Source organism: Phragmites australis, chromosome 2 (genome assembly GCF_958298935.1).
Source record: "Phragmites australis chromosome 2, lpPhrAust1.1, whole genome shotgun sequence".
NCBI classification, from domain to species: Eukaryota; Viridiplantae; Streptophyta; class Magnoliopsida; order Poales; family Poaceae; genus Phragmites; species Phragmites australis.
Window position 1 is genome coordinate 32,633,132 of NC_084922.1, and position 22,984 is coordinate 32,656,115.

At 55.4% G+C, this 22,984-nt stretch overlaps 1 protein-coding gene across 1 annotated transcript; it reads left to right on the forward strand.

Moving 5' to 3' along the window:
• The first annotated feature begins 379 nt into the window (after nucleotides 1-379).
• Nucleotides 380-22,961, forward strand: LOC133908415 (mannan endo-1,4-beta-mannosidase 1-like). The gene is made up of 3 exons (XM_062350432.1): nucleotides 380-750; nucleotides 883-1,077; nucleotides 21,918-22,961. The coding sequence occupies exons 1-3, from the start codon at nucleotides 436-438 to the stop codon at nucleotides 22,671-22,673; spliced, it is 1,266 nt and encodes a 421-aa protein (XP_062206416.1). The 5' UTR covers nucleotides 380-435; the 3' UTR covers nucleotides 22,674-22,961.
• Nucleotides 22,962-22,984: the final 23 nt, after the last annotated feature.

Genomic DNA, 22,984 nt, shown 5'->3' on the forward strand with positions numbered 1-22,984 from the left:
TGTTTCTCGATCATGGGGCTCGAGATGGATTCGGTAAACCGTATCAATGCAACCTGGACCGTCAATCCATCGACCATCTTGTTCTTCCTTCCCAATGCTATTCACTTCCATTGCAAGCTTAATATCTCGGCAACCGATCGACAAAGTTGATGTTCTCTTCTCCTCCACTCACTAAAACTATTAGCACCTACTGCTGCTACGTGCACGAAGGAACCGAAGGGACCCACTGAAAGGTGGGCCCACAACGGGGAACCCATATGTCAGTGCATTTCACAAATGCTAGTTGCCTCAGCAAGACGAGTTTGCGCCTAGGTTTTTTGAAATGCAGCCTTGTTATATACGTAAACCAAATGAGGCCTCTCCTCCTTGCACTCTTCCTCCTCACTTTACCTCACCAGCCACCACCATTGCCATCCAAGAAAAGCTGGGAGAAGAATGAGGCTTCATGGAGCTCTTGCTCTGCTCCTGCTTCTGTGCGTCCATGGAGCAGAGGCCGGCGGTGACGGGTTTGTGAGGGTGCAAGGCACCCGCTTCGTGCTGAACGGCAACCCGTTCTATGCCAACGGGTTCAACGCCTACTGGCTCATGACCCTCGGAGCCGACCCCGCCCAGAGGGGCAAGGTCACCTCGGCGCTGAGCCAGGCCGCCGGCTACGGCCTCTCCGTGGCCAGGACGTGGGCCTTCAGCGACGGCGGCAGCAGCAATGCACTGCAGTACTACCCCAGCCACTATAACGAGAACACCTTCCAGGTCCGGCCTTAATCACATCAATTTGGTTCTCGTGAAAAAACTTATCTTGTGTTGACACTTAGTTTCTTGAGATGTTCTCTCTTGTTTTGCTTTGTTTTGTGAGCTGATACATTATTTTTCCTGTGCATTCAGGGGTTGGATTTTGTGCTATCTGAGGCTAGGAAGTATGGGATTAAGGTGATACTAAGCCTTGTGAACAGCTATGAGAGCTTTGGAGGGAGGAAGCAGTATGTGGAGTGGGCAAGACAGCAGGGGCAGTCCATTGGATCTGATGACGAGTTCTTCACTAACTCTGTTGTCAAGGGCTTCTACAAGAACCATGTCAAGGTAACAGAGCAATCAATCATACTAGTATTTTTCCCCGTTTCGTTTGTTGAGCTATGTTTCTTGCTAGGATCGTTAGTTGAGTGAGTGAGCTTCTCTTTTTTTCTTGGTTGAAAAGATGTTTCTCTTTGGCAAGATTTAGGACGATTACACCACCCGTTTATAATGCTTTTTTAGTTCTTGCTTCCTTCTAGTCTCATTCTCTTCTGATTTTGTGGAGGAAAAGCTGGAAGATTCAGCTCCAGATATAGGCTGTCATGCAATCTTTGTTGATTGTTTGCATTGAAATCTTTGCCGTCATACATAGTTATTGTGAAACAAAGATTCTTTCTTTTTTTGGGTAGAGAAATAAAAAATCGTAGAGGTTTGGCTTCACGAGAGAGATCATTTTCCTCGTTGTTTCGATCTGCGGAATTACTGCGGTAAAATATTCATCCTTGTGACGGTGCAAGGTGGCATGTTCGAGGTCACAATAACTGCGGAGTGGTTTTGTCAGGGAGTCATGCGCCTACAGCATGTTTCTTACACGATAACGTTCGAAAGACTGATTCTTACGCACAGTCCAATGCGCCTAACGTGACTTGCAGTAAAATTATTTTGATCTGAACACTGTGAGTTACAGTGAATTTCTTTTGGTTGAATTCCGCGACCCTGTCGCCGCTGTCGGTGGAGAAAATTGTACACTGTTTGTACTGCACTGCACTGAGATACTACTGTGCTGCATCCTAGTTTTGCACTTGTTGTAAATTCCTGCAAAACAGGCAGGGAGAGGTCATAAAGTTGCAGACATTGTGGATCTTGTTGCTCTGCATCAGACAATTAGTCAAACTACACTCAGAATCAGATGGCCCGGTGCTTCCACTGTCACACAACATCTACTTACAAACATCATATGAGTGGCCATATGTTCAAAATAAAATTTACATAAGATAACATCAAACATATGTATAGTATTGTATACATTAAAATAGATATAATGAGTGATTTCTTATGCCATCATATGATAGATCTGCTATTTATTTGTAACTATTTTTATTTCTATTATCTCCGGGGATGAATGATGGTTTTTCCCTGAGTTGCAATGAAAGCTACAAATTTACATATGATAACATTGTTGATTTCTCTAAAATCAATCATCATCGAAATATCTTTCAATCATATTGTTACTCTTGCCCTTGTCTTTACTCTCTACATCATATCAATTGAGTACCTACTACCGTTGAGCCTGCGCAAACGAAAAAAATTATTAGATGCATCATATAAGCGAAGTACAACCAACAACCACAAATCAATAAATAAGCAATAAAATACATCGATTATGATGTGAGCACCTCTCTGTAGACGATATTCTTAGTGCACACCCCACTTTGCTGTGAGCGTTTCTTCTTTTTCTTATCTTCATCTAGGGCGGTGAGGATTTTGATGTTCCTTCTGTTAGTGGTTCTAGATAACGCGATGTATACCTGGTCATGAGAGAACACTGGTTGGGGGAAGGTACACGTTAATATTCGAGATGGTCTGTTTATGTACCTTGTTGATTGTCATGGTGAAGCGTTGCCTGATAGGAAACTGCTTTCGTTTGAACCGGAAATGGAACATCTCATCATCAGAGGGACATAAGGGATATGAGATAGGAAAATCCTCTTCCCAGCATGCTACCTATCGGTGACATGGGAACCGGGGGTCCCCGAGTTTCGAGGTCAGGACAACAGAGTGCCACGTGGCTCCCTCTCTCGGGGATTATCTCCCTGAAGTCCGAGAAGATCAAGTTTCGGGAGAGGGTGTGTCGGAGGGTTAACTCTTGTCGCAGGGATCTTGAGGGACCTCTTTTTAGAGATTCGCAGTCCCTTTTTAGAAATTCGACCGGGGGATGATTCTGAATAAGTTTGCCGGAGAAATAAATGGATATGAATGCGATGATTGGTGGGGTGGAATGATCTAGTGCGGAATGAAGTAAATGCACTGGGGGTTTAGACAGGTTCGGGCCGCACAGAGGCGTAACACTCTACTCCTATGTGGATGCTATAAATGTCCTGAGAATGTTTTCCAGGAATGTGCTAGTTACAAGAATGTCTGTCTATCCTAGAGCTTGGGCCCCTTATTCTTCGGTTTCTATGCTCGTACGAAGGTGTTCTTCGATCTGTGGGTATCTGTTGACTTTGGGTGCCCTTGGACTTCTCAATCTTCTCTACTTCCTTAACTTCTTCAACCGTGCAGACCTTGCTGAGCCTTTTTCAGCCTTCGCAACCCTTTTCCTTTGTCTGTGCTGTCGGTCGCTTTAAATACCCGCCAGCGGTAGCGTGCCCCGAATGGGAGGGCACGAGTTTCAAGGCACCATAAATAGAAAGGGCGTCATCATAGCCTCTGTGCGAAGTGACAGGGGTTGAAAACGAGTCCCGTGCCTGGTCATCAGTCGTCATGATGGCGCTGGCAACGGGCACCGTGGAGGGGGCCCACTGGGCAGCCACAGAGCGGGCCGGCGTGCCCGCCCTGTCTTATTCGTCTGCCACAGCAGCGCGGCAGACGGAACGCCTCGGGCCTTGCGACGTTATCCCGAGACGCGTCGGATGGCACGAGATGGGACCCTTGCACTTAATGTCCCCACGCCCTTCTGCCAGAATATGGCAGGAACTGACACCGAGCGTGGCGGGAGCAGTTGGAGGTGACAGGCCACGCGCGCTCTTAAATGCGGCCTCGGGCCTTTCACCTGCTGACACCTCATCGTTGGACCCCTGTGGGGGCCACTGACGGAGGGGCTTCCTGGGTCGTCGGGGAACCGAGTGCTTGGGGCCACTGTTCACCTCCCCGAGTACTATCTCCCGAGAACGCCCTTCCTTGGTCCTCGGGGAACCGAGTGCTTGGGGGCCAATGTCACCTCCCCGAGCACTCTCCCGGGCATGCTTGTACCGATCCTCAGGGAAATGAGTGCTCGGGGGTCATGGCTCGCAGCCCCGAGCACTCTCTCCCGGAACTTCCTTCAGTGGGTCCTCGGGGTACTCGGGTGCCTGGGGGGCTACTGCTCGCAGCCTCGGGCACACCCCTTCCGGTACTTGGTTTTCTTGGTCGTCGGGGGACTTGGGTGCTCGGGGTCACTATTTACCTCTTCGAGCACTTTCTTTCCGGTCACTTAGTCTTCGCAGATCATCAGGGAACCCGGGTACTCGGGGACCACTGACTGTGGCCCCGAGCGCCCTCGCCCGGGACTTAGTCTTTTTTACCTTACGGAGGTGACCCCGCGGGATGGGGCCACGTGACGGATTGCTGGCCTGGTCTCGGGATTTGGGGACACCTGGTTCCTGATTCATCGACAGCAGCCCCCGGGCCCATTGGCAATCGATGGCTCAGAGACTGCGGATGTGCCCTTCGTCGTCAACGAGGCCGAACCCAGCACCGACGCCACGTGGCGCGCTCTTAGGTGCTGGCCCTTCCGGTCCGGGCTTCTAGTACGGCTCAATGGGGAGACGAACGGACGCGCGTCCAGCCGACTCCCGAGACGACCGGCCAGGGCGTCGGAACCCCGGGACTATCCTGCTTCCCGGAGTTCGACGCCCAGGGGCTGGTCGACCGGCCAGGGCGCCGGAACCCCGGGACTATCCTGCTTCGAGTGCCCCCAGCGGGGACGCCGCCAGAAGCAGGTCGCAGACGAGCGGCATGGAGGCTGCAGGCGGCCTGACGCAGACCGGTGGCTCGAGCGCCCCGGGTGGGGGCCGCAGGCCAGCCGTGGGGCTGCTGCAGCAGCCGCCACGCCGGTAGTGGGGCGGCGACAACGCCGGGGGACAAAGGGAAGCGCCCCCGGACTTTTGTTCCTACGCCGACTTCCTTGTCGTCACTGTCGCCACCGCTAATCGTGCAGACGTGGGGCCAGCGACAGAGGCGGTATCTGCGGTTCTGGAACCAGATCTTGATCTGCTTGGGCTTGATCTGGAACCCAGAGACCAAGATCGACACGGGAGCGCGGGCACAGCGAGTGCCCAAGCTGGCCCGCCGCCAGAGACGAACCCCGTGGCGGCCCTGCAGAGCCCCCCGCGGAAGAGGAGGGAGGACTCCGGGCCAAAGCCGTCGGGCCCGGAATACAAGATCCCGAAATCGAGATGGCAATACCGAAGACCCAAAACTGCATAAGTTCCCCCCCTTTTCCCTGAGCAAGCCCTCCCCGGAGTGAGTTCGGAGACTGACCTTATTTTCCTTTTCAGGCCGCCTAAGGATGCCGCCGGAGACCAAGGACGGCCGGAGGCTGAATCCAGCCCCCGAGCCGAGCGCGCCGGTGGAGCCGGAGCCGCTAAGCGCGCCAGTGGAGCCGGAGTTGCAGAGCGTGCCGGTCGAAACAGAGGCACAGGCACCGCCCTGCCCCGAGCCGATGGTAGAGGCCGCGCAGCAACCGGCGCCAGCGGAGCCCGCCGCGAGCACATCGCAGGGAGGATGGCCTCATCGAGGGCGGTGCTTGCGTGGCAGTATTCGGGGACCCACCCCGAGCCCCTAAGAGGGGGCTCGCAGGGGACCCAGCGCCCGGCCGTCGCCCAGTCGGCCTGTAGAACCCCTCCCGGACGTACTAGGAAGCGCCCAGGAGGTGATCGAGCGGCTGGAGGCGGCCGTGGTGGGGGAGAGGACGCAACTTGAGGCGGGCCGCGTCGCCCTTCTTGAGGAGAGGGAGCGACTGGCCGAGGGCAGATGCATTTTTGAGGCCCGCGTAGCCGCGGCGCGCGCTGTCAATGAGAATGAGCGGCGCGCGATAGAGGCGGAGCGGGAGGCCCTGGAGGGAATACGCACGGAGGCCGTGCAGGAGCAAGAAGAAGCCGCCCGTTTGGTCGAGACATCGTGGCGACGGGCCGCCGAGGTACTCGCCAGGGAGAGGTTGGTGCGGGCTCGGGAGGAGGCAATCCTGTCTCGCGAGAGGACGGTGGAGGCCTCCCAGGCGAACTTAGCCGGCCAGAAGGATGAGGTTGAGCAGAGCCGCACCGAGCTCCAGCGTCGGGAGGAGGAGCTCCAGCGTCGGGAGGAGGACGTCGCGATCCGCGAGACCGACGTTGGCATCACGATGACGGCTTTGGACGCCCGGGAGGAGCTACTGACCCGCCGGGAGGCGAAGGCTGCCGAGGCGTCGGAGGCCTTAGCTGCTCAGGAGGAGCGGGCCACCATGTGGGAGTCAGAGCTGACTGCCCGGGAGTAGGCCCTCTATGCCCTCACCGAGCAGGTGAAGCAGAAGCAGGCCGAAGTCCCGACGTCCGGCGCCGCCCCGACCAGCACGACCGAGGGACAGAGCCTGGAGGAGCGGCTGCACATCATGAAGGACGAGCTCGAGACCGTCATTACCGAACGGACCAATGTGAAGCTGATGATGGAAGACATCCTTCAGCAAGCACGGAGGTCCGTGAGAGTGGCCGGCCTCGGGCGAGTCCACGTGGGAGCGAAGGGGATGGGCATCGACCACATGGCCCTCGGCTTCGAGAAAATCAGCCAGCGACTCGAGGTGCTTCCTCAGGCCGTGCAGGAGCTAGCTGCCCGGGAAGGGCGTGGCCTGGCCCAAGCGGTGGTCGAGCACATCCTGGCCTGCTACCGGAGGCGGGATCCGAACTTCTCGTTGGAACCAGCTCGGGAAAGGGTGGTTGAGGCCGAGGAGGAGGCCGCCTGGGAAGCTGTCCGGGGCATCGCCGCCGAGGTGGCGGCTTGTTTCATGCGGGAGCCGCCGCCGTCTCCGGACCCGGGGAGCAGCGGCGAGGAGGCCCCGCTACCTTCTGAGCCCGACGATTCCAACTTAGATTAGGCTTTTGTAATTTTCTTTTTCTTTGACTTGATGTAAATATGGGAGTGATCCCTCAGAATAGCTTGATGAAGTTTCTGTTCCTTTTACTTGATGTCCCGAGGAGTACTTAGTCAGACTGAGCTCGACCTTTACCTCCCCGAGAACGAAGTCGCCCTGACCACTCTTTGCGCGTTCAGCCCCCGAGCCCTCGCGAGTCCGCAGCGGCTAAGTCAAGAGACAAAGGCACGGACTTCCTTGCTCGAGAGATAGGTCGATCCAGCACGGAGCACGCCACGACCACTGAACACTTTCCCATTTTGCGACCACTCAAACAGGTAGACTGGAGACACGTGCGGGCGGAAATGCGACTAAGAGTCCCCACGGTTTGGTGGTGCCCGGGCTAGGACGGACCGGACTGAGCACCGACAGCCCGCCCCCAGGGTCTAGGCTCCCGATCGCTCTTTGCTCGAGCGGTGAGATTATCCGAGAACCCTAGAGGCTCGGTAGTGCCCGGGGCCTTTTAAGCGGACCGAACACCACGATCACCATGAAGGACTTCGGTCAGACATCGTCGTTCATACGGTACACCTTTCTACTGTCCGTTCTGTCGTTCCGGGAAAAGCGGACACGTGGCAGGGTTTTGTGCGCGAGGAGACCATCTCGCCGAACAGATTAGAATACGAGGGCCCCGAGGATAACTCGGGAACAATATATTAATGAATGTAAATTCGTATGAATTTAACCACTAACCGAACAGCTGTCAGCTTTTCGGCCGACCGATCCAGGAGAGGTATGCGCTCTGAGCTCGGGGTGCTCGGGAACTTGGTTCCTTCGGCTGGAGCGCCCGAGCACTGGGGAGCGTGATGGGGAGCCCAGGACCAGGCGATCCCGACCACTCATGCCTGAGCAGTAGGACCACCCGAGGACCCCTAGGCCTGAGTAGCGACCTGGGCACTGAGGCCCTTGGGGTTGAGCTGCTTTTTGCTTTTGATTGTTGGTCTGTGATTCAAGAAAAATAGAAAGATTCTTTGCTTGTTGCGCTCTGTTAGTGCGCTACTTATTATAGGCTGCTCTCGTTTTCGACCCAAGACCTCTCGAATACCCGGATCGGCGGACTATACAGGCAGAGGCATAACTCAGAGGTCCTATGGTTCAGTAGCGCCCGGGTACGACAGACCAGAGCGAGCACCGACAGCCCGCCCCTGGGGCCTAGGCTCCGGACTACTCTTTGCTCGAGCGATAGGATTACTCGAGAACCCCAGGGACACGGTGATGCCCGGGGGATTGCCACGACACCGAACACCACAGCTTACCACGACAGACATAAGTCAGCGGCAACTGCCCGCGCGTACATCGATCGAGATTCTTTTATCAATAGGGAAAATGAGAGTGCAAAAATTTTCTCGCACAATCGAGCATCTCACCAGACAGATTAAACAACTGGTTTCCAAAAAAAAAAATTTGATATAAGAACTGGACATTGATAACATATATATTGTATTGACAATTTTTACAAGACTGGGTGACTTACCCGGTTAGTGGTAGCCCTCGGTCAACTTGGGCGGGGGGAAGCTCTCGGCCTGGTTGACCTGAGCACGCATACATGCCATCTACGGGAAGAATTTGCGCAGATGCTTGATGTTCCACGCGTTGGGAAGCTGCTGCCCGTGCTCCGCAGTCAGCCGAAAGGAGCCTTCTCGCGGGACAACGATCACGGTAAAGGCGCATTCCCACATAGGGGGACAGTTTATTCCTTCCTTCGCGCGATTGGACGCGTCGAAGAACTAGATCCCCTACCTCGAGAGACCGGGCCCGGATGTGACGCTGAAGATAGCGCCGCAGGCTTTGCTGGTAGCGGGCTGCTTGGACGGCGGCACGCCGTCGGCGCTCTTCCAAGTAGTCGTCGTCGTCGCGCCTTCGCTGTTTCTGTTCGCCTTGAGAGTAGGCATGCATCCGAGGGGAGCCTAGAGTGAGCTTGGAGGGGAGGACCGCCTCAGCGCCGTACACAAGGAAGAAAGGAGTCTTCCACGTAGCGTGACTTGGCGTGGTCCGATTGGTCCATAGCACGGCAGGCAGCTCGTTGATCCACCCTTTCCTGTGCTTTGCGAGCACGTTGTAGGTCCGGGTTTTGAGCCCCTTCAGTATCTTCGCGTTGGCGCGCTCGACCTGCCCATTGCTCCGAGGTCCTCGCAGTTGTCCCCGAACAGGGCACTTGTGAACTAAGTGCTATTGTCGGTGATGATTCAGTTCGGGACACCGAAGCGACTGGTGATACCGCGGATGAATCGGAGCGCCGTGTTCTTGGTCACCTTGACGACTGGAACCGTCTCCGGCCACTTGGTGAACTTGTCGAAGGCGACATAGAGGTACTCATAGCCCTCGATTGCTCGGGGAATGGACCTAGAATGTCCAGTCCCCAGATTGCGAAAGGCCACGACAGGGGGATGGTTTGAAGAGCCTGAGTTGGCTGGTGAATCTGCTTTGCGTGAAACTGGCACGCCCTGCAGCGCCGAACAAGCTCGGAATTATCCTGAAGGGCTGTAGGCCAGTAGAAACCTTGTCGGAAGGCCTTCCCGACCAATGTCTGGAACGATGCATGGCCACCGCACTCGCCCTCGTGGACCTCAGCGAGAAGCTCGCCGCCTTCTTCCTGGGTGATGCATTTCAGGAGGACATCGTCTGCGCCACGTCGTTAGAGATCCCCATCTACCATGGCATAGCGTTTGGATTGCCGAGCAATTTTTTCAGCAGAGGCATCATCCCCGGGGAGGAACTTTTCTTTCAAGTACCATCGGGTCTCGTCCATCCACGAGGCATCTTGAGAACAGCCAGCAAGCGCAGCGCACTCGCTGGGCGGCGGCACCCTGTCGGGGCTTCCCACTGAGGGCGCCGCCGGGGTCCCTTGAATTGGGCTCGAGGTTTCCCCTTCGTTTTTTCGGCAGGTAGGACGGAAGGCTGTGTGAGTCTTTCTTCAAAGACCCCGGCAGGGATGCGCGCACGGGAAGAGGCTTGGCGAGAGAGGTCATCGGCCAGAGCGTTGTCGTGGCGAGAGATGTACCGCAGCTCCAGGCCGTCGAAGTGCCTCTCCAGCTTCCTGACTGCCGCCACGCACGCCGCCATTTGAGGATCCGTGCACTGATATTCTTTCGACACCTGGTTGACCACCAGCTGGGAGTCTCCCTTTACCAGGAGGCGACGAATCCCGAGGCCCACCACGGCCCAGAGGCCAGCGATGAGGCCCTCATATTCCGCCATATTGTTGGTTGCTCGGAACTGCAGCTGCACGACGTATCGGAGTTCTTCACCCGTTGGGGAGGTGAGAACCACTCCGGCCCCCGCACCTTTCAGCGTGAGGGAACCGTCGAAGTGCATAATCCAGAACCCAGGCGCGTCGTGCCCGGGATATGCGGAAATTTCTTCTTGGTTGACATCGGGGACGGGCATCCACTCTGTCACGAAGTCAGAGAGCGCATGGCTTTTGATTGCCTGGCGGTTGACAAAGTGCAGGTCGAACTCCGCCAGCTCCACCGCCCACTTGACGACGCGTCCAGTGCCTTTTCGGTTTCGGAGGATGGGCCCAGTGGGTACGTGGTAACCACCGAGACTTTGTGCGCCTGGAAGTAGTGGCGTAGCTTCCAGGAAACAACGAGCACGGCGTAGAGCAGCTTTTGGGCTTGGGCGTATCTTGTCTTGGTATCCTAGAGGACTTCACTGACGAAGTATACCGGTCGCTGTACACGGCGGGCCTGTACTGCGGCTTCACCCGAGGGCCTGCCGCAGCCCCCGAGCTCGGCGACGTGGTCGGGGATGGCCAGGTGCTCGGGCTCGACTCACTGGTCGGGAGGAGCCAAGTGCTCGGGCTCGGGCTCGACCCCCTGCTCGGGAGGAGCCGAGTGCTCGGGCTCGACCGCCTGCTCGGGGGGAGCCGAGAGGACTGGGAGTGCTCGGGGGCGGTCGGGAGCTGGGACCCAGCATCTTGCCCCGAGCACTCGTCGCGTTCCACCACCAGTACCATGCTCACGACCTGAGGAGTGGCCGATACGTAGAGTAGTAGTGGCTCGCCCTCGGAGGGGGCCACCAGTACGGGCGGCGAGGTGAGGTACTTCTTTAGATCACGGAAGGCTTGCTCGGCCTTCGGCGTCCAGTCGAAACGACCGGTCTTCTTCAGAAGCTTGAAGAGGGGGAGTCCTCGCTCCCCAAGTTTGGAGATGAAGCGCCCGAGGGCCGCCATGCAGCCGGCGAGACGCTGAACCTCCTTGAGTCGAGCCGGGGGTCGCATATGCTCGATTACCCGGATCTTCTCTGGGTTGGCATCGATCCCTCGGCTGGAGACCAACAAACCGAGGAGCTTGCCCGCAGGCACCCCGAAGACGCACTTCTCGGGGTTGAGCTTCAGGCGGGTAGTGCGGAGACTGTTGAAAGTCTCGGCAAGATCTTCAAGCAGGGTGGCACGGTTTCGGGATTTGACCACGAGATCGTCGATGTAGGCCTCGACGTTGCGGCGAACCTGCGAGTCAAGGGTGATGCGGATAGCGCGTTGGAAAGAAAACCCATCGTTACGCAAGCCAAAAGGCATCGATACATAGCAATAAGTCCCCACCGGAGTGGTAAAAGAATTTTTTTTCTTTTTCCTCTATGGCCATGCGAATCTGGTGATAACCAGAGTTTGCATCTAAAAAATATAAAAGATCACATCTCGCGGTTGCATCTACAATCTGATCTACGCGGGGTAAAGGGAAATGATGTTTTGGGCAAGCCTTGTTTAGATCGGTGTAGTCGACGCATGTGCGGAGCTTGTCATTGGCTTTCGGGACGATAACTGGGTTTGCCAGCCACTTGGGGTGGAGGACTTCTCGGATGAATCCGGCGTCAAGGAGGTTACTGACTTGCTCCCGGATGAACTACTGGCGCTCGGGCGTCTGCCGTCGGACTTTCTGCTTCACCGGGTGTGCTCGATCACCTCCCTAGGGATCCCGGGACAATCGGACGGCTGCCATGCAAACACGTCGATGTTAGCCCGGAGGAAGGCGACGAGCGCGCTTTCCTATTTGTCGCTTAGGTCACCGCTGATTTGGACGACCTGGGAGGCGTCTTCGCCCACCACAACCTCCTTCGTAGGAACGGAGGCATCGGCAGCGAGTCGGGGTTTGGATGAAGAGGGTCTCGGGCCCCCTGGACGACCTTCGACCTCAGCCCGAGCTGAGACCAAGGCCGAGTATAACTGCTCAGCGCAGGAGATGGCGCTGCTGGTCTCGGTAGACACAAAGATGGGGCCCGCCGGGCCCGGCATCTTAACCGTGAGGTACGCGCAGTGCGTGGCCACCATGAAACGAGCGAGCGTCGGGCGCCAGAGGATGGCGTTGTAGGGGAGGGGGAGCTCCACGACGTCGAAGATGACGTTCTGCGTCCGGAAGTTGTCCCGGTGAAGCAGAAAGTCCGGCAGCAGGCGCCCGAGCGCCAGGAGTTCATCCGGAAGCAAGTCAGTAACCTCCTTGATGCCGGATTCATCCGAGAAGTCCTCTACACTGAGTGGCTGGCAAACCCAGTCATCGTCCCGAAGGCTAATGGCAAGCTTCGCATGTGCGTGGACTACACCGACCTAAACAAGGTTTGTCTAAAAGATCCTTTTTCTTTATCCCGCATAGATCAGATTGTAGATGCAACCGCGGGATGTGACTTTTTTTGTTTTTTAGATGCAAATTCTGGTTATCACCAGATTCGTATGGCCATAGCGGATGAAGAAAAAACTTCTTTTACCACTCCGGTGGGGACTTATTGCTATGTATCGATGTCTTTTGGCCTGCGCAACGCTGGGTCTTCTTTCTAGCGCGCTATCCGCATCACCCTTGACTCGCAGGTTGGCCGCAACGTCGAGGCCTACATCAACGATCTCGTGGTCAAGTCCCGAGACCGCGCCACCCTGCTTGAAGATCTTGCCGAGACATTCAACAGTCTCCGCACTACCCGCCTGAAGCTCAACCCCGAGAAGTGCGTCTTCGGGGTGCCTGCGGGCAAGCTCCTCAGTTTCTTGCTCTCCAGCCGAGGGATCGAGGCCAACCCAGAGAAGATCCGGGCCATCGAGCAGATGTGACCCCCGGCTCGACTCAAGGAGGTTCAGCGTCTCGCCGGCTGCATGGCGGCCCTCAGGCGCTTCATCTCCAAACTTGGGGAGCGAGGACTCCCCCTCTTCAAGCTTCTGAAGAAGACCGGTCGTTTCGACTGGACGCCGGAGGCCGAGCAGGCCTTCCGCGATCTGAAGAAGTACCTCACCTCGCCACCCGTACAGGTGGTCCCCTTCGAGGGCGAGCAACTACGGCCCTACGTATCGGCCACTCCTCAGGTCGTGAGCATGGTACTGGTGGTGGAGCGCGATGAGTGCTCGGGGCAAGATGCTGGGTCTCAGCTCCCGGCCCCCCCGAGCACTCCCCAGTACTGTCAGCTCCCTTCGAGCAGGGGGTCGAGCCCGAGCACTTGGCTCCTCCCGACCAAGGAGTCGAGCCCGAGCACTTGGCTCCTCCCGACCAGTGAGTCGAGCCCGAGCACCCGACCAGCCCCGATCACGTCGCCGAGCTCGGGGGCTGTGACAGGCCCTCGAGTGAAGCCGTAGTTCGGGCCCGCCGTGTACAGCGACCGGTGTACTTCGTCAGTGAAGTCCTCCGGGATGCTAAGACAAGATACCCCCAAGCACAGAAGCTGCTCTACGCCGTGCTCGTTGCTTCCCGGAAGCTGCGCCACTACTTTCAGGCGCACAAGGTCTCAGTGGTTACCACGTACCCACTGGGCCCATCCTCCGGAACCGAGAAGGCACCGGGCGCGTCGTCAAGTGGGCGGTGGAGCTGGCGGAGTTCGACCTGCACTTTGTCAGCCGCCAGGCGATCAAAAGCCAGGCGCTCTCTAACTTCGTGGCAGAGTGGACGCTCGTCCCTGAGGTCGACCAAGAAGATATTTCCTAATATCTCGGGTACGATGCGTCCGGGTACTGGATTATGCACTTCGACAGTTCCCTCACCCTGAAAGGCGCGGGGGTTGGAGTGGTTCTCACCTCCCCAACGGGTGAAGAACTCCGGTACGTCGTGCAGTTGCTTCGAGCAACCAACAACATGGCGGAATATGATGGCCTCATCGCTGGCCTCCGAGCCGCGGTGGGCCTCGGGATTCGTCGCCTCCTAGTCAAGGGAGACTCCCAGGTGGTGGTCAACTTGGTATCGAAAGAATATCATTGCACGGATTCTCAAATGGCGGCGTATGTGGCGGCAGTCAGGAAGTTGGAGAGGCACTTTGACGGCCTGGAGCTGCGGTACATCTCTTGCTGCGACAACGCTCTGGCCGATGACTTCTCTCGCCTGGCCTTTTCCCGTGCGCGCGTCCCTGCCGGGGTCTTTGAAGAAAGACTCACACGGCCTTCCGTCCTGCATGCCGAACAGGACGAAGGGGAAACCTCGAGCCCAATTCAGGGGACCCCGGCGGCGCCCTCAGTGGGAAGCCCCGACAGGGTGCCGCCGCTCGGCGAGTACGCTGCGCTTGCTGGTTGTTCTCAAGATGCCTCGTGGATGGACGAGATCCGAGTGTACTTGAAAGAAAAGTTCCTCCCCGGGGATGATGCCTCTGCTGAAAGAATTGCTCGGCAGTCCAAACGCTTTGCTATAGTAGATGGGGATCTCTACCGGCGTGGCGCAGGCGGCGTCCTTTTGAAATGCAACACCCGGGCAGAAGGCGGCGATCTTCTCGCTGAGGTCCACGAGGGCGAGTGCGGTGGCCATGTATCGTTCCAGACATTGGTTGGGAAGGCCATCCGGCAAGGTTTATACTGGCCTACAGCCCTTCAGGATGCTTCCGAGCTGGTTCGGCGCTGCAGGGCGTGCCAGTTCCATGTAAAGCAGATTCACCAGCCAGCTCAGGCTCTTCAAACCATCCCCTTGTCATGGCCTTTCGCGGTCTGGGGGCTGGACATTCTAGGTCCATTCCCCCTAGTAATCGGGGGCTATGAGTACCTTTATGTCGCCATCGACAAGTTCACCAAGTGGCCGGAGGCGATTCCAGTCGTCAAGGTGACCAAGAACACGACGCTCCAGTTCATCCGCGGTATCACCAGTCGCTTCGGTGTCCCGAACCAAATCATCATCGACAATGGCACTCAGTTCACAAGTGCCCTGTTCGGGGACAACTGCGAGGATCTCGGCATCAAGCTCTGCTTCACCTCTGTCCCTCATCTTTGGAGCAATGGGCAGGTCGAGCGCGCCAACTCGGAGATACTGAAGGGGCTCAAAACCCGGACCTACAACATGCTCGCAAAGCACGGGAAAGGGTGGATCGACGAGTTGCCTGCCGTGCTATGGGCCAATCGGATCACGCCAAGTCGCGCTACCGGGGAGACTCCTTTTTTACTTGTGTACGGCATTGAGGCGGTCCTCCCCTCCGAGCTCACTCTAGGCTCCCCTCGGGTGCATGCCTACTCTGAAGGCGAACAGGAACAGCGAAGGCGCGATGACGTCGACTACTTGGAAGAGCGCCGGCGTCGTGCCGCCATCCGAGCAGCCCGCTACCAGCAAAGCCTGCGGCGCTATCTTCAGCGTCACATCCGGGCCCGGTCTCTCGAGGTGGGGGATCTAGTTCTCCGACACGTCCAATAGCGCGAATGAAGGAATAAACTGTCCCCTATGTGGGAAGTCCCCTTTACCGTGATCGGTGTCCTGCGAGAAGGCTCCTTTCGGCTAGCTGCGGAGGACGGGCAGCTGCTTCCCAACGCGTGGAACATCGAGCATCTGCGCAAATTCTTCCCGTAGATGGCATGTATGCGTGCTCAGGTCAACCAGGCCGGGGGCTTCCCCCCCCCCCCCCCCGCCCAAGTTGACCAGGGGCTACCACTAACCGGGTAAGTCACCCAATCTTGTAAAAATTGTCAATACAATATATATGTTATCAATGTCCAGTTCTTATGTAAAATTTTATTTTTTCTGGAAACCATATGTTTAATCTATCTGATGAGATGCTCGATTGTGCGAGAAAAAATTTGCTCTCTTATTTTTTCCGATGATAAAAGAATCTCGATCGGTATGCGCGCGGGCTGTTGCTGCTGACTTATGTCTGTCGTGGTAGGCTGTGGTGTTCGGTGTCTTGGCAGTCCCCCGGGCATCACCAAGTCCCTGGGGTTCTCGGGTAATCCTATCACTCGAGCAAAGAGTAGTCCGGAGCCTAGGCCCCAGGGGCAGGCTGTCGGTGCTCGGTATGGTCTGTCATACCCGGGCGCCACTGAACCATAGGACCTATAGGTTATGCCTCTGCCTGTGTAGTCCGCCGGTCTGGGTATTCGAGAGGTCTCGGGTCGAAAACAAGAGCAGCCTATAATAAGTACCGTACTAATAGAGCGCACCAAGCAAAGAATTTTTCTATTTTTCTCGAATCACAGATCAACAATCAAAAGCCAAAGCAGCTCGACCTCGAGGGCCTCAGTGCCCAGGTCGCTGCTCGGGCCTAGGGGTCCTCGGGTGGTCCTACTGCTCAGGCATGAGTGGTCGGGATCGCCTGGTCCCGGGCTCCCCATCACGCTCCCCAGTGCTCGGGCGTTCCAGCCGAAGGAACCATGTTCCCGGGCACCCCGAACTCGAAGCGCATACCTCTCCTGGATCGGTCGGCCGAAAAGCTAACAGCTGTCCGGTGAGTGGTTAAATTCATACGAATTTACATTCATTAATATATTGTTCCCGAGTTATCCTCGGGGCCCTCGTATTCTAATCTGCTCGGCGAGATGGTCTCCTCGCGCACAAAACCCTGCCACGTGTCCGCTTTTCTCGGAACGACAGAACGGACAGTAGTAAGGTGTACCGTACGAACGGTGATGTCTGACCGAAGTCCTTCATGGTGATCGTGGTGTTCGGTCCGCTTAAAAGGCCCCGGGCACTTCCGAGCCTCTAGGGTTCTCGGGTAATCTCACCGCTCGAGCAAAGAGTGGTCGGGAGCCTAGACCCTTGGGGCGGAATGTCGGTGCTCGGTCCGATACGTCCTAGCCTGGGTACCACCAAACCGTGGTGACTCTTGGTCGCATTTCCGCCCGCACGTGTCTCCAGTCTACCTGTTTGAGTGGTCGCAAAATGGGAAAGTGTTCACTGGTCGTGGCGTGCTCCGTCGCAGGGTTAACTTCTGTCGTAGGGATCCTAAGTGATGGGCTCCACTTCTTCGCTGGAGCTGGAACCGGTGCGTTGGAGACAATGTCCTCCTACCATCTTTTCTGCAGCAAACAAAGTGGATTCAGGGATGCACTCCCCCTACTTAGCGCATCAGCTGTCGGAGGATGAACTCCACAAGCGGGGATCCGGAGGGACCCCTTTGAAATTCAACCGGGGGGATGATTCTGAATCTGCCTCGTACGTGAAATAAATGGGAGTAAATGAGATGCATGTGGGTTGGATGATCAGATGCAGGAGGAAATAAATGCTAAGGGGTTTTTAGACAGGTTCGGGCCGCATGGAACGTAATACTCTACTCCTGTGTGTATGCTATAAATGCTTACGGAATGGCTCTCTGACGATCTCGTGTTACAAGGATGTTTGTCTAAATCTAGAGCTTCGTGAGCTTGTCTCGGTCTTGAGCCGTTGTCTCCTGTGTGTCTCGATCTTCTTCGTTCGGTCTATCGATCCAGAGTCTTTATTCTCCGGGGAGCCCGCCCCTCTTTTATACCCTGTCGGGCCGGTAGTTTGCCTAGAAAGGATGGCGCGAGTTCCGAGGCGCCATAAATGGAAAGCAACCATCATGGGCTACAGCTTGATGTTACGGGGAGGGTTGACAACGCGCCCCCGTTTGGTCTTGTCGTCATCATCCTGCTTTTCGGCGGGTGCTGTGGGGAGGGCCCACCGGGCAGCCACTGAGCACCCCGCGTGCCCGCCCGGTCAAAGCGAGCATGACACAACAGAGTGGCAGGCGATATGCCTCGAGCCCTGCGACGTTATCATGAGGCACGCCGGATGACGCGCGATGGGACCTGCGCATTAAATGTCCCCACACCTCTCTGCCAGGGAGTGGCAGGAACTGACAGCAAGCGTGGGGGGAGTGGTTGAAAGTGACAGGCCACGCAAGGTCCCCACAAGGGTCTTAAATGCAACATCGGGTCTCTCACCAATTGATACCTCACTGCTGAGCCCTTGTGGAGACCACCGGTGAAGGACTTCTCGGGCCCTCGGGGAACTGTGAGTGCTCGGGGACTATTGTTCATAGCCTCGCGCGCTCTCTCCCGGATATGCCCTTTCTTGGTCCTCGGGGAACTCGGGTGCTCGGGGGCCACTGTTCATGGCCCTGAGCGCCCTCGCTCAAAATTGTGTCTACTCAGGTCATCGGGGATCACTGTTCATGGCCTCGAGCGTCCTCTCCTGGTTGCTATAAACCCTCATGTTACACATGAGCCTTAGATATCGCATGCGCTCCCACATGTAGGACTTGTGCAGCGTCGAATCAGGACATCTGGCCAGCCCATTATATCACATATGATGTTGTCCAGGAGGCTTCATCCCACATAATCAGTGATGCCGCCTGCAGAAGCTTAGTCGTCCCACTCTGCTTTGTGAAACTATAGAAACCCCCATCATCAATGGTCAAAGGTATCTTGAATCACGAGTGTGCGGTTCTTCCTTCAGGCATTAGAGAAGCGGCAACACCAGACGTAGCCGTTGCCATTGCGATCTTCCCCTGGCCGCGGACCATAGCAAGTAGTGCCTGATAAAGAAAAGTCTTCCATATGCCTCTCGGGCCATCAATGAAGAATAGGCCTCCTTCGCCGCTGTTAACCGCGGTTAGAATCTCGTTGTAGGTGACCCTCTGCTTGACATTGAGGGAGTTAGATAAGGTTGTGTGCTCATGGTCCACATTGAGCATAGACTCCTTAAATATCTCCCTCGGCACATCATTTGCCATGTCAAGTGCCTCGTCGATATCAGGTTGAGGGAATGATCTTATATACTTCCCTATCAACTGCAGCATGTTCCTAACATCTATCAAAACCTTCTACTCGATCGTTTGTGTGCATTGATCGATGCGGCGGTAGTCATCTGACATTGCCTCATGGTGTTTGTTCTAGAGGCCACACATGTCGCTAGGCTCATAAAATACTAATATTGTTGCAAAGAGCCTTCGGAGCGACGATGGCATTTGGAACAACTCAACCTCTGTGAGGCACTTGTTCAGCGTATTGTCTGTCTCAATCAAACCCCTTCCTCTCCGTGGCATCACGGAAGAACGGTAGGATCTCACCATCAACTGTCCTTAGGTCCTCATAGGATGTGCTGCCTATTACGTGGTTCAGGAGAACCCAGAGGTAGTAACGTTCCCCCTCAGCCGGATGGGCCATCACAATTCTATCGACTTGTCCGCCACGTTTCCTCGATTGCCAAAACTTTCTATTTTTCTCTGTTTGCCAAGTAAACCACTCGAGGAAGTCACGGTAGAGGATGCCTCTTGCTTGCTTGTATACTCTGTTTGCCTCAAAATACTATATCAGCATTGACTTCTAGGCATAATCATGGTCGAGCACCTCTTGTATGTCCTGGCCCCCCTCCCCCCACGATACGAAACTATGTGCATGTTAGGGAGATAAAGTTGCAGTTGCATCACAGGTAGAGAGTTCTTGCTCAAGTCAAAGCTGTATATCCTCCACAAGGCTTCAGGGGGAGGGGGTAACCCACCTCGCCTCCCTGTATTGCTTGATCTCATCGATGTAATTGTTGTCGATCTCGTTCACAGATACGAACGCTTGGTCATGACCCTTGTATATGTACTTGAACAGGTACTTGACAGCCTTTATGCTCGAGCAGACCTCAACATTGAGGTGACAGTGAACAACCGCAAGAGGTAAGGGTTGTAAGAGACGATCGACCTGTTGTCTAGATGGCATTTTTGAACTGTTGCATGGTGACCATCATCACTTCTCCTGTACACTGGGTATGTAGTCTACATCAAGATCGGGTTGAATATCCATGACCTAATCTGGAATTTGTAGCATCAGTTCCTCATAGAGACGCACAACTTGCTATTTGAATTTGCGCGGAGCGTAGGATGACAGATGCTAGTGCGAGATATAAACGAATGCAAATGCAAAACCCATCTAAAAATATTAATTGTGCGAGAATATCAACCTGGATCCTTGTTATTGTTACCCCGAGCTGCATGAGTCACCCTAATCGTATCCATGTCGTATCCATGGATACGTCAACCTTTGGGATATCATGATGCCAACAAATTTTGCCTCTCGTGAAGAAGAGAGGATACAACAGGGGTCATAGCATGCATGATATGGTCGGATGCCATGCGTCTCGTTGTTGTGCCCATGCAGGATAATGCTACAGTTAAAGTTTTTCCGTTGCTCGCTGCCCTTGATCCACACGTCTGTCACCAAGTATGCCAACCAGCCTCGCGATGACTTTTTGGTCTTGCCGGTATTGTTTCTCCTGGCGTCATCGATACCGGTGCTCTAGATTTCGGTCATCATCATTAAAGTGCATCTCTAGATGCTAGGAGTCCAAGCCATTAGATCTAAATGAATGTATGTTATGGTACATTTGGTCATGGGCTCGAAACGTGTTCTATACTTTTGTTAAGGTCCTAATTTTATTGAGTATTCAGTCACCCATTTAGCAATCCTGCATCACTAAATTTAACTCAAGGCAACTCAACGAATTCATATAGTTAGGTTATCGAAATTAACCGCATGGCAATATGGCATAGAACTACGGTAGGTTGCAATTTGCAAATAATGTCACTGGATAGTGGATTCGGTCATTCAGATGGAGATTCAAACATGTCAAGACTTGGGACCAACCATTGCGGTTGGAGATTCAACTCAGCTTTCCAACTTTGTGTTAGCACAATAAATCGAGCTCCATCAACCGAAATAAAACACCTCCACGAGCAATGCCAGTACTCAGCAAGTAAGATGTCTAGGTATTTGAGAATTATTGCACTAACCTTGACCTCATCACTGTGCCTAACCCATCCTCACCGCTGAACTAAACTCACTCTTTCAAATGGATAAATCGGTTTTGAGCTGCTCCAAATTCCACTAAATGCTGAAACTAAGTATACAATCGAAACCTTTCTGTCGCAGTTCGCTAATCGTAGAACGAAAACCCGTAACTGCCCCCGCTCAGATCCAAAATCTCCCTTTCTCGCAAACTACGCAATACAGATCAAGAAAGTAAGCCCTAAGAAACACGTAGGAGATAGAGGGGCAAAGAATCAGAGGCACTTACGCTGATATTGTCGCCGATGGAGTGGATCTCCTTCTTGGGCCGACGGGGAGCTCCGACAATGGGCGATTGGCGACACCGTGATAGTGTGAATGTGGATCCTGGATGGTTGGATCAAGATCCAGGCGATGGCGGGGTCGGTGCCTCGGCGGACGGCGGTGACATGCACTGCATAGAGCTGTGCAGCCTAGCAGGTGGTGGGGTGCGGGCTTGGGGTTGGGTGCAGCATGCACGGGTCACCGCATCAGGCCGTCAGGGCGTGCGGTCATTACGAAACATGGAAGGAGCAGAGCGTAGGGTCGAGGAGGCCACCTGGGAACAGGAGCGCCAACGAAGACGTAGGTGGCAGGGTAGAGAATAGGGGGACAAAGGCATCGGCCCGCAGGCAGACCAGGGCGCAGAGGGCCGCAGGGAGTGGCGGCGCCGTCGGCTATGCGGAGCGGAAGGCTACCCTTAGACTTGGGTGCTATGAGGATCTTGACGAGGGGATGACGACAGCGAGAGGAGGCAAGGGAGATGGTAGCTGCTAGGGGTAGGAGCAGGGGAAGCAAATTATGTGAGACCGAGTCTCACACGTAGACTCTTGTCTCTGTGTGACATGTGTTTTTCACCACATCTGCACGCACATCCGTGAGCTACATATAGATGTCTCACGAGGGTTTTTCTCCCAGAGGTCTCACAGAATTTGCTTCCAGGAGCAGGAGCATGGTTTGGGGAGGGGCGTGGGATCGGGTTTTGGGAGGGCCCACTTGTTAGAATTTGGAGAGGTAGGATATGGAAATACAAAATACTGTGGATTTTTTAAGTAGTAGAGATTTTTACTAATTTTTTGTTAGTTCTTACAATTTTCCTCATCTTCTTTTGCACGATCAAAGACCGTGCTGACGAGGGTGAACACGATCACGGGGGTGGCGTACAAGGACGACCCGACGATCATGGCGTGGGAGCTGATGAACGAGCCCCGGTGCCAGTCCGACCTGTCCGGCAACACCATCCAGTCGTGGATCACGGAGATGGCCGCGCACGTGAAGTCCATCGACGGCAAACACCTGCTGGAGGCCGGCCTGGAGGGCTTCTACGGCGCGTCGTCGTCGTACCGCAGCTCGGTGAACCCGTCGGGTTACCAGGTTGGCACCGACTTCATCGCCAACAACCAGGTGCTAGGCATCGACTTCGCCACCGTGCACTCGTACCCGGACCAGTGGCTGCCCAGCTGGGACGACCAGTCGCAGCTGCGGTTCCTGGGCAGTTGGCTCGACGCGCACATCGCCGACGCGGGGGGCGCGCTGGGGAAGCCGTTGCTGATCGCCGAGTTCGGCAAGTCCCGGAAGGACCCCGGGTACAGCGGCGCCCAGCGGGACGCGCTGTTCGGCACGGTGTACTCCAAGATCTACGACTCGGCGCGGTCCGGCGGCGCCGCAGTTGGCGGGCTGTTCTGGCAGCTACTCGCGGAGGGTATGGACTCGTACGGGGATGGGTACGAGGTCGTGTTCGCGCAGGCGCCGTCCACCACGGGCGTGATCACGTCGCAGAGCCGGCGGATGCAGGTGCTCGCCAGGGCGTTCGCGCGGGTGCGCAAGGCCGAGCGCGCGCAGCAGGCTCCAGGGAAGACAGGCAAGCGCGGCAGCTGAAGGTGACGAGCTAACAAGACGAGGGTACTTTGCAGTAAGAACGCGTGTTTTTTTGTGCGTTTCTTGTTTCCAGGGTTGGGAAATGTGTGTGTGTGTGTCTGTGAGTCGATGTCTCTTCGAGATGATTACAAGATACGTCCGGGAGCAAAGGAGCTATATCCGTCATCCTCCTCCGTGTCTAGAGGGCATGCTTTTTAGTGTTCTTATGCATCACGAGAGGAGAGAAGTTATGATGCAAGGCTGTGGAACGCAGCCAGCGCTAGTAAGTTCGTAACTCAATTATTTATATGAGGGATGTTTTGCTACTGATA

What these genes read in the sequence shown, in the direction of transcription:
- LOC133908415 (XM_062350432.1), top strand. Translation starts at nt 436, where the DNA reads ATGAGGCTTCATGGAGCTCTTGCTCTGCTCCTGCTTCTGTGCGTCCAT. An exon ending in ATAACGAGAACACCTTCCAG is followed by an intron (nt 751 to 882) that starts GTCCGGCCTTAA and finishes CTGTGCATTCAG; the next exon opens with GGGTTGGATTTTGTGCTATC. An exon ending in TCTACAAGAACCATGTCAAG is followed by an intron (nt 1,078 to 21,917) that starts GTAACAGAGCAA and finishes GCACGATCAAAG; the next exon opens with ACCGTGCTGACGAGGGTGAA.